General features: G+C 41.8%; 1 protein-coding gene across 2 annotated transcripts; it reads left to right on the forward strand.

Moving 5' to 3' along the window:
* Window positions 1-1,148: 1,148 nt before the first annotated feature.
* cfl2 (cofilin 2 (muscle)) lies at window positions 1,149-4,666 on the forward strand. Of its 2 annotated transcripts, none has more exons than XM_015350631.2 (4): window positions 1,149-1,336; window positions 2,413-2,780; window positions 3,007-3,083; window positions 3,690-4,666. In XM_015350631.2, exons 1-4 carry the CDS (start codon window positions 1,334-1,336, stop codon window positions 3,800-3,802), a joined length of 561 nt encoding a protein of 186 aa, XP_015206117.1. In that variant the 5' UTR covers window positions 1,149-1,333; the 3' UTR covers window positions 3,803-4,666. The 2 variants fall into 2 exon arrangements, with proteins under 2 accessions (XP_015206117.1, XP_006632218.2); XM_006632155.3 differs by having other exon boundaries at window positions 1,157-1,336; window positions 2,473-2,780.
* Window positions 4,667-11,587: the final 6,921 nt, after the last annotated feature.

Consider the following 11,587-nt stretch of genomic DNA (forward strand, 5'->3'; position numbering starts at 1 on the left):
ATTGTCTAGACAATGTTTGAAAGTGATAGAAGGGCAAACTGGATCTAGCCACAAGTAGAATTTGAATAAGGGATGTTTAATAATAAAAGTGAACAATGCACTAGTAAGACCTCACTTAGAATACTATGTACAAATTGAATTACTACATAACATGAGATTACTGCCGATCGGGAATCGGTCCAGAGGCGAGAGAACAGGTACAAGCCCAGGCTCAAAATGTCATACTTGTTTGGGACGATGTGAAAGAACTGAATCTTCTTACCTTGAACAAACACTATAAGGAGATCCCATATGAGTATTTAAAATACTCATTGGCTTTAAACAAAGTCGTACTCAACCAAGAATCGTACCAGAGGACACTAAATACAATTAAAATCGCGAGCAGTCAGCCAGGTCACTGTACTGTATATTGACGAAGCGAATATTCTGGCTTCCTTCAAGAAATGGTTGTGAATCAGCGCCTTGGATTAGCAGTTTAACAAATTGGGGTGAATAGACTCCTTTTGTTCTTTGTAATTATTATTTTTTTTTAATTTGCAGTAAGCCCACCACAAAACTGCGATTACAAAACGAGGGCAATTTTTTTTTTCTGTACGTGTGGTTCAACGCAATGAAATGCGTTAATTAACGCCAACGAAAACTTCTAAAAAAACGGATGTTAGCGAGCTGTTACAAACGCAACAACGGGGAAACACGTACTGGACCAAAACAGCCCCACGTACGGCGGAGAAGATGTGCAAAACACCTGTAGAAAATGTTTTGGCTAAAACTGTCCCAACCACCGCTCAGACCACACCAAAAACAAGAAACGCCCCTTCCACAGCAAGCAACATTAAATTAAAACGGTGAATAAATATCCCAGTCTAAGAATTATTTTTAAGTCTGCGAATTAAACATGAAATGTAATTTCCCAGGGAAGTAAGCAGCAGGTGTATTCGCCCAGGCTACATGGACCGTATATGCGGTCTTGTGTTATTTAATACTACCCTGCCAATGCCATTATCTAACATTTCTTGATAACTTTATTTTATTTTTTTAAAAAAAGGCTCGTTCCTGAGCCCGGGTGTGTGTGTGTGTGCGCGCGCGCGTGTGTGTATGCACGTGCGTCGGGCGGTGGCAGGAGCCCGGCTGCGCGCGGGGGGCCGTGGCGGCCGGTCCTGGGCCGTTGCCGTGACAGCGAGCGCGAGCCAGCCCCCGTCTCTGCCAATCCCGTCCCTGCTCTCGCCGCCCGTCGCCGCGCGCGCTGCCCCCTCTCTCCCCTCGCTCACTTCCCAGCTCCCCGGCGCCGTCCGCGCGCACTCCGCTGCGAGCACCGACCCGACCACCAGCCGACATGGTAAGGGCTCCGCGGGGCCCTCCGGGGCCGGCCGGCCGCTCTCGGAACCGGGGGGTTTTTTAACTCCTTCCCTGCCCTGGCGTTACCCGGCCATCGGCGGGCGAGCCGGTTTGGGCTGAGGAGCGTTTAAAAGGCATTGACAGGAGGAGGAGGGGGCGAGATGCGGGCTGGAAGGTGGGGGGAAACAGGAGCTTGGAAGTGGATCTAGTGGGGTCCGTGTTCCGGTACCGCAGGCCCCGAAGCCTCCGGGCGGCCATTTTAACCTAATTTTAGCCGCAGTGGCCGGCCGCTGCATAACGCTCACCGGTCCGTGGGGTGGACCGTGATTTCCTTGCCCGTGTGAGTGGAGCGGGGAAGCTCATTCCGTCTGTTTTGAACGGCGGGTCCCTGCCTTGCACAGCCCTGCCCGCCGCCGTGCCAATGCGGCTTTTCCAATGGGATGGGAGAGCGGCTCGCTGTTGTCTCTCGGAATTTTTTTTTTTTTTACAGATATCGTGGGACACCCAGCCGCGTTTGACCGCTTTTTTGCCCGTGACGTTTAAACTGCACTTCATTTTAAAGTCGCGTTTTTCAGTAAAGTTGGTGATGTAGGCGACAAACCTTCTTTAAAAGGCTGAAAATATATATATATATATTCCCCCCCCCCCCCCACGTAAACGCCTGGCTTTGCTTCAGCTCAGTTATATTATAATCCCCTTTAACATGATCATGGAGACCTACGAGTTAGCCGCGTCAAACCGTCAACCTTTCTGAGACTGAGAAGCTCCCTGTCTGTGAAGTTACCGATGATCCAGGCTTGTACATTAAAAACACGCCACACCCGGGCAGGGTTCTCTCAAACTGCACACAGTGGGAGGACTCGTGAATTGTTAGCTGTTCAGCATTTTTCAACTGCTAAAATGAATGACAGTTTTTTTTTTATCAGGCGCTGTAATGTTTTAGAACTTGGCTGGTGGATGAAGCCATTGGTTTATATGAAGAAACACCGAGATCATGCTAACAACTCATACCTTCGTGGCTGTAGCCGAGAAATCATAACGCCGATTTCAGAGAGAAACCCCTTTTTTTTTTAACAGGGAGCACCGTCTTCCATCCTCCTCCCTGCTTGTGAACTGACCCTCCCCTCCTCCCCACAGGCCTCCGGCGTCACAGTGAACGATGAAGTCATTAAGGTTTTCAACGACATGAAGGTCCGCAAGTCGTCGTCGTCCGAAGAAGTGAAAAAGAGGAAGAAGGCTGTGCTGTTCTGCCTCAGCGAGGACAAGAAGAAAATCATCGTGGAGGAAGGGAAGGAGATCTTGGTGGGAGACATCGGCGAGACAGTAGAGGACCCTTACGCTTCTTTTGTGAAGCTTCTACCTCTGAATGACTGTCGATATGGCCTGTACGACGCCACGTACGAGACAAGAGAGTCCAAGAAGGAAGACCTGGTATTTATATTCTGGTAGGTTAAACACCTTGGTGAGCTGTGGGATACAAGACGGCTTCGTGACAAATTAAGACGGTTCCACCCAGTTGTTCTTGAAAGTGACTAAAACTTTTGCCCCGTGACTCCTGCTTGGATCTTCAGCGTGTGAAAGACTACTGTTCTAGTATTGCCGTACTGTGTATTTGAATAGGATGTCTCTTAACACAGTAGTAGTATTATTTTTTGTCGTTTTGTTCAACAGGGCTCCAGAAAGTGCTCCTCTGAAAAGCAAGATGATCTATGCTAGCTCTAAAGATGCCATCAAAAAGAAATTCACAGGTTGGTAACTGTTTTCAAAAGCAGGTCTTTCTGTCGCTGTGTGTGAACTTTTGAGGAGTTGCAGAGCACCTGGCAATTGGAAACTTGCTACAGTAGGAATCGATGGGCTGGTTTGGAAACTGTTTTAAGCAGAGTCCCATGTCCTTTCATTGAATTGAGTGCACCTTTGTTTAAAACGTTACAGTGATTTCAAGCATTTTGTGGTGTGCTTTGAATAAATCGCGCTGTAAAAGAAACAGGTGATCTGATTTCATTGTCATAACAGCAGTTTCAACTGGTCATGTTTTGCTTCCTGCGGGTCTTTACCTAATTTGTCGTGGTTTTCCACTAAGAACCGCTTCAATAGCATGGCCACAACCTTCTGTTCCTACCCTTACTGTTATGTTCCTCTACGTTCCTACAAAATAAAATGCAAGATTCTGTGATAGCTGCTTTTACCTTTCCATATAAACACATTGTATACATTGTAATATTAAACACATGATAGCAATATAATTCTTCCAGGTATGCAATAGAATTTAAAGTGCTGTGGAAAAAAAAGCTTACCATAGGGTCCAGCCCTGTGAACTGACATAACGGTAGTCCTTTGTGTTCTTTCTCTTTCAGGTATTAAACACGAATGGCAAGTTAACGGTTTAGATGACATTCAGGACCGCTCTACCTTGGCAGACAAGTTAGGAGGGAGCGTGGTAGTTTCGCTCGAAGGGAGACCCTTGTAAACTGACAGTCAAGTGCCATCTGGATCCAAGAAGCTTCCATTACAGCATCCCTGTTGATATCATTTGATCCTGTTGGGATAGTTTTAGTTTTTGGTTTTTATTTTTCCACACTGAAGGAGATCTCATTAACTTAAAACACCTACCAGCGATTGGCATTCGACTCCCCCGAGATCCTGGTAGATCACACACGTAGAGCTTCAAGGAATGCTTTCACGCCATTTGTTCTGCCAGAAACCATCGCGAGAAGAAGGAACACCCACAAGTGGCGCTGCATGCATTCCTTGCGACAAGTACAGCAACAATTTCATGTTCACTATCGTACGACAAATCCAGTACGATTCCTGAATGCCTGACAGCTCTGTCCACTACCGAGGCACCAGCCAGTATTCGACACTACCGATTTGCACTTGTTTGAATTTCCATGAGGCATGTGATATAACTTCCCACCTTCAGTACCCTGGGGTTTCTGACATGGCAAAACCCGTTTCACACTATGCAGAAAAAAAGCACTTTTTTGTAATTGTTTTGTTTAGACACTTCGGAAAGGAATGCCAATTGAGTTTCTGTATTTATGTCACCTAGGAGTTAACGTACCTCGGCTTTCATTCCTGATCATGCATATTTAAAACAATGCTTTTCCGTTGCCTTCTTGCTTTCCTGAGAACGTACGCTGTCACTGATTTAAACAGAAGAGGGGGGAGTGGGGGTGGCAGGGAAACTACTGCGATTTCACAACCCAGAGAAATATATACATCCTCATTCAAGATGGCAATATCTGTACGAGCGGAGCCTTAAGTGGAATATTGTTTCTGAGATCAGTGAAGTTGCCACTTTGCAATAAAACCTTGTGGCTTATAAAGGAAAGCTGCCTTTTTCCATTTATTTGAGCAGCGTCTTCATCTGATTTTCAGTTTTAGTTTTCATCAGAGTTCATATTGGGGTGTGGGGGGGCATGATGAAGATCAATAGTGACGGGGAAAAAACTCCCCCTCCTGAAGTGAATTCTGTATGTTGACGGCACCTATAAATACAGAACAGGCGCTGGAACAGTCAGCGTTGTGAGCAAATTGAAATGGGTATGTTCGTCCGGGAAGCTTCTGTAACTCAGTAATGTTAGAATAGCCACCACATGTGTTAAGAGACAAGTATGTCAGGGCAGTTGGTCTACTGATAGTAAATGTGATGGACTAAGCTCTTTAAGTTGGATACTGTTAAAATGGAGTTGCATGCTTATAAATATCAAAGAATAGCATATCTATTTTGTTCAATTTCTGTGAAGTTGCCTATTGGTGATTTGCTTGTGGCATTCGTTTTAAACGTGTGAAAAGAAAGTGAAGGAAATAAGGAAAAATACATTTCACGGCATTGTAGTGCAAACACTTGGGCCTGTTTTCAGGGGCTGATTGTTTGCTTTTCTTTTTGGTAATGATAACATTTTTATTACATAATAAATTTGTGCTGTCTAAACTTTGATAAAGGAAAACAATTTGGAAGTGAATGGAATTCCTGTGGGATGTTTTGGGAGTATCAAAATATTCTTTAGTCTTATTTAAAATAATTGCCGAAATTTATAACCTGTTTTCATCTGTTTTTTTTATATATATACAGCGACGTCTTCTAGAATGAGAGCCTTGTGCTTTCAAACACCTGGGCCACTGTACATAGAAATACTTCTTACTGCAGAAGGTGTTAGCAGGCATGTCTTTTTAAGCGCTAGACCTGTGCTTTATTAATCCGACAACCCTGATGAGGGTGTGAGAGTTTCAATGAACTTCACAAGTTCTTCGCTCCGGTAGCAGGAGCGTTTCAATGAGGCGAACACTTCTTTCATTAGAGCCTGAGTCTGGACAGGAGCCAGAGGCTGCTCTCCTTGTAGAGAATTTGAGCCGCACTCTGTGAGCAATCCTCTGGTAGCCAGTGCTATTTATGGCCAACACATGCTTTTGTATCTTGTCATCGTTGTCCACAAATGGCAAAACAGGACATGTCTTCAGACCTCTGCAAAAGGGAAGCCCCCACAGGCCAGCTGAGTACAGCTAATATAACAGATGCATTTCTCAATAAAAGACTATACGGAGGTGAGGGCTTTTGCTTATTTAATGTAGACTAAAGACAATGTGTTAACCTTCTTTTCCTTACATTACATTACTGCTCTAGGATTGTATGTTAAATAGTTCAGATGTTTCAAGTGTCACTCCTGCAATCAGGAGAAACGTGGAGGAATTAAGCCTTGAATGTTTTTCGCTGTCTTTGCCAGGCCTATGGAACATGTTTGTTTGGTGATTGAAATACCTTGTTCCTATGATCCCTCCAGAGTTTAATTAGATTGTGTCCTCTCTTAACTCTTCACTGTCCTCTGTTAACTTGTTAACTCTATACCTTACAGAGCGTATGATTCCAAACATCTTACAAGGATGTGAACCTAGGAAATCTCTTATTGGGGTCTATGCATTCTTCCTAGAAACACTACTTTTTGTTATGTTCTTACAACAGTAGAATTTATTAAAAGATAGGAGAGATGTTACAAAAATACGGTTTAAAAAAATGGTCTAAAATTCTGCAAAAGTGGGAGAGAAAATTTAAATATGGCAACATTTTCTAAAGAAACTTTTCTGTTTGACATGGTGAAAGACTTAGAACCCATCCATAATTCATTGTGTTATGCCAGAACAGCTTTATTCTAAACATTGGAGTTAAATAGATATTATATAGAATTATATAAACAAAATAGAATAGCATATCTGTGGACTTCTTGTGATAGCTATTCTTTGAGGACCTTTTCATTACTTGAATACTGAGCTTTGTGAAAACCTAAATACACAAAATTATCTATATACATGAGATTTCAGGGAATCACAATAATTTTTGTTCTAATAGAATCTGGCAAATTTTATGTCGGATCATTTTTATTTATTTGTAATCTTGACATTATGCATAATTATTCTTCTATCACTGCAGTTAACAAGATTGCAAATTTATGGAAGAGTACAAGTTTTCAGTTCTCAAAGCTGTACATTTAGGAAACTGCACAGATAATTAAATGAAAAGCAAACAAGATTGCTGTGTAGTTAATGATAAATAATAAATAAATAGTGATAACCTAACCCAATGGTGTTGTGCATAGTGCTAAAGAAAGTAAAAAAGTAAATGGAAAAAAATAATGAACACAGGATAAACTAGGGCAGCATTGACAGACGAAGCCTCTGAAAGTCTGAGATTTAGTTCTGGGTACAGTGAGCAAAGCCCCAGCCTCAGCTAAGCAGAGCTTATAGGAGGAAGTGTAAACGTGGAGGAGTTCAGAGCTGTATGAAGGATCCAGATTAATTAGATCCTTAAAAAGTCATTAACAAGATCGTAGAAAATGTGACTTTATAGACGACCAATGTAGTGATTTAAGTTTGATGTGCTAGCTGCTGGGTTTTAGACATTTTGCTACTTACTCAAAAGAGTGTCAGGGAGGTCTCATAGTACAGAGCTGCATGATGCTGTAAATGCATGAATCAGGCACTTGGCATCAGACATGGGTAGATATTGCCTAACATGGGAAAAACAGATGTCTTAATCAAATTTTTCACATGGGGCTCGAACAACATGAGAGGACCGTGTGACTCCCAGATTCCTGTCTGTGTCTCAGGCCTGTATAGGAGGGCCAAGCACTGTGACTGTGAAGCTCAATAAAGCTTCAATAAAAACATATTTCATTACAGAGAATTAAACACTTAAGTGTTGCTGAAAATGGGGGACCCTAGCAAACAATTTGATGATCTCTGTTTCCTCGTGCTTTCGCTGTTGATGAAAATGCCCCTGGGTGTTTCCATGCTGTCCTTCCAGTGAGTCAATCGGCATGTCACCCAGACCAGTCACACGCCAAGCACCCGACACCAGAATAAACAAGTTGTCCATTCGGCTCCAGCAGGTGCTGCGTCCAGGGGGGTGTCTCAGATCTGCCAGGAGACCCCAGCCTGTCGAGTGGAATGATGAAATCGAGCTTCTTTGTAAAGTTTCAGCACGTGTTTTTTCATGAAGCAGTCCAGTCCCAGTCCAGGTGGCTCAGTGCGCCTACACAAATAACCAGCACCTAACTGGGGAAAAGCTATCAAACTGGTCAAAATAAGACCATAATGAGCTCATTTAGGTTAAGACCTGAGTTGGCACAAAAACCTGTAGATGCATTGCCCCAGCTTTCAAGACTAATGCAGGGGATCTCCAGTCTCGGTCCTGGAGAGCTGTAATCCATCACCTTTTTTTGTGTGTCACTGTTATATTTTTACATCCTATTGCTGTGCAGTTAAGCAGGGAATTTGTTCAACTGATGAATCTGATCTTTGAGAGTTGGAGAGTACACAGATTTTTGTTTCAAATAATTACTAAATTATTAACAATCTTCTCCATTGCTCCCATTCAAATTGTGCTGAATTTTAAAAAAATCAGAGATTTAATGGTGACCTCAACCTCTGATGTAGTATTCAGTCAGAGACCCCTGATCTGGTATTATTTTTACATTCTACATTTTGGAGAAAATAGAATGTCATAAAGGAAACAACTCTCTCTGACATGAGTTTTAAGAATTCAAATAATGCATCATCCATCTAAATCAAATTATACCACAGATTTAACTATAATTGAAAAGCTGTCTACCAATCATATGTAAATCTGTGAATCTTTGCTTTTAAGTGATAGAGCTTGGAGGAAACCACTTACTTTTGCTGGAGCAGAAGGTTCTTAACAGCTGATGAACACAATTGAAAGCTATTAGCTGGATCCATTCAAGTCAGTCCTCCAAGGCTGTTTAACAAAGTAAGACAAGCTTTTTTTCAAGGCACAACTAAACACACTGTAGCCCTAAAAAAACGGACACTCCTTTAAATCACCGCAGTTAAGAAAAAAATGAGAGGGGCTGGAGTAAACCATGCAGCTAGGGTTTGGGACAACCTCTTCCTGCATTGTACAATACAAAAATAACATTATCAATAAATAAGCAACCAGTCATCTCTGTTTTTCTTTCAGAAGAATGAACTACACCATTAACTCATTACTGTCCGTGTGCAGCCTGTTAGGGCCTAGATCTCTTTCCGCTTTAACACAGCGACCCACAAATCGATGCAAACCGGAGATATTTCATTGCAGTTCGCTTTAACAAACAGATGCTAATCCCTCGGCCCTTCATCTCTCACCGAGGGACTCAGTCCGGTACTGAGAAAGGCGCAGTTGAACGGAAAAATAAGTGTCTAATCGGTTTCTCTGGGCTCTGCGGTAAAACCAAGTAACTGCAGGCGCGATTGTATCAGCTGTCAGTAGCTTAGCAGAAATACACTCTATCGCGTTCCTCACTGAATTACCAAACGGACTTACTTGATACCCAAAATAGATAAAAGGTTTATTTATATAGCTTTGCTTTCTTTTTTAAGTCTTCTTATCCAATCTTCTCTGGACAGACACGACCTATTTATAGCTCTCTGTAAATGGCAAATGGTCGTCAACATTTTCTCCAATTTCTCTATTACAAGTTCATAAAATTATAATTAAAATGTCGAGACATTAAATCACTTATGACCCCTAAAAAATCTTCACAATCTTATTTTTTTTAATATCAGCGGAACACGTTATACAATGAAAACAGCGAAGCCATTTAAGAGTGTAACTTAGATCTCATATTGTTTCAGCTTGTTTCTGCCAGTTTATCCGAGTCCAGTTTCTTCAGATACAGTCGTGTGATGTGTAAACATTTCAGACAGATGCTTTGGCTCACTGTTGAAATGTTTTTTCTCTTTCTCAGACTATGAATTAGTCAATTGGTTAAAAGCTAAGTCTGGGAATTCTGGTCATCTAATTTCATGTTTTAAAAAAGTTTTTATTCAAACAAGGAGCAAGTCATCTGAACGTTGCAAATCATGACAGCTGACTGATGTTCAATTATTCCACCATTTGCCATTTTTGATATGAACAGACGTTCACTGAACGATGGATACACCATATCCCAATCACATCAAATAAACGGCCATCATCATCATGTTCGCTTACACGCACGAATTGCGCAAATGCAATATTGCAATATCCCTTAAACAGGCAGATGTTTATTTTGATTCAGATACGTCTGCTCAATTGAAAGACGGGTATCCAATCTGTGCTGAAAAGGAAATGTGGGTAGTGCAGACTGGATGAAAATGAAAATAATCACCTCCGTTATTTTATTGCCGAAGGGTAAATATGTATTGCAACACTACAGGGCGCCATATTTTACGTTCGCAGGCGCTGCGAGTTTCCTGCGCCTGATTTGCACCTCTGGTGCCACAGCCTGTGTGCGTGATTCACTGAAATGGAACAGATCATAAGAATCATATTTGTGCTTTGAAATGTCCTATTTATTTCATGCTTTTTGTTTTGATAAAAAGGAGCGTTTGCGCCACCTGCTGTTCGTTTTGTATATCACACAAAGTAAAGTAAAGTGGTAAAAGTTTAGTTCATGGGTCACATTTTTGTTAAAGGAATGTTTTCTCACAATAAACGGACTTCCAGGATCTTTTAAAACAGCAAACATGTGTATCCAAAAAATATCAGCTGTCAAGAGGCACATTCTTCCTTGTAATCATGTTGTTGTTTTTTGGAAAAAAAGAGCCTTTATTGGATTGAACTTGTATCTTGTTTTATAAAATCAATCACCGATTAGTGCACACGTTTTTTTTTTCATTTTTAAGAATTATATTTAAACGTAAAGATTTTTTTTTTGCAAACTAAAAGATTACAAAAACACAAAGAAAATGAGTGTGGACAAGGCCTTTCCTGAAGTGGAAAGGGTCAGTAACTTCAAATTCCTTGGCGTCCACCGAGGACCGAGGACCTCGCATGGTCTCTCAACGCCACCTGTCTGATCAAGAAAGCTCAACAGCACCTGTACTTCCTAAGACGGTTGAAGAAGGCTAAGATACAGTATGTCCCCAGATCCTCACTAACTCTTACAGATGCACTACAGAAAGCCCACTGACAGGCTGCATCACAGTGTGGTATGGCAACCGCAGTATTGCTGACCGCAGAGCCCTACAGCGGGTGGTGAAAACTGCCCAGTCCATCACTGGGGTTGCCCTCCCATCCATCCAGGACATTTATGACAGACGGTGCCTGAGGAAAGCTCTAAGCATCATCAAAGACCCCACACACCCCAGCTACAGACTGTTTGACCCCCTACCATCTGGAAAACGGTACCGGAGCATTCGGGGCCGGACTACCAGACTCAGAGACAGTTTTTACCCCCGCACTGTCAAAATATTAAAGCCTCTCTCACCTACGATCTGTCTGCTTACAGTGCCTTCTCTCTTTTTCAAAACTCAAACACACATTGGAATCTACAGTACCTCTACCTCACGTCTAGACGTTCACCCAACATAATTTTCAGCTTTATTTCATTCTGTTGATGTATGATTTTGCACAACTGTTGCCGTTTTGCACAATACCTGTTACCTGTTGCTGTTTTGCACATTATCTGTTGTTGTTTTGTTTTGCACATTGCCTGTTGTCTCCGTCTTTCTTTTCTAACACAATTATATTGTTGTTTTTTGTACTACTTATCGTCTGAGACGGTAATAATATACTGTATAATCAGTATAAAGAGTATAATGTTTACAAAATAAACTTGAACTTGAATAACCATTACTAAATGATGTACTGTATGGAATTGAACCGCTTGCTTGTTTAGATTTTTTTTCTGCACAGTTTGGTTTCATACATTCCTTAAAGTATTTTTTTTTTCCCAACGACGTCGAGCTACAATTTGCTCCCTTATTTCTGACT

This window comes from Lepisosteus oculatus, chromosome 8 (genome assembly GCF_040954835.1).
Source record: "Lepisosteus oculatus isolate fLepOcu1 chromosome 8, fLepOcu1.hap2, whole genome shotgun sequence".
Taxonomy (NCBI): Eukaryota; Metazoa; Chordata; class Actinopteri; order Semionotiformes; family Lepisosteidae; genus Lepisosteus; species Lepisosteus oculatus.

Bases quoted from the DNA above. Each gene is read 5' to 3' on its own strand.
- cfl2 (XM_015350631.2), top strand. The intron at 2,781-3,006 runs GTAGGTTAAACA...TTTGTTCAACAG, and splicing joins GACCTGGTATTTATATTCTG to GGCTCCAGAAAGTGCTCCTC. The intron at 3,084-3,689 runs GTTGGTAACTGT...TTTCTCTTTCAG, and splicing joins CATCAAAAAGAAATTCACAG to GTATTAAACACGAATGGCAA.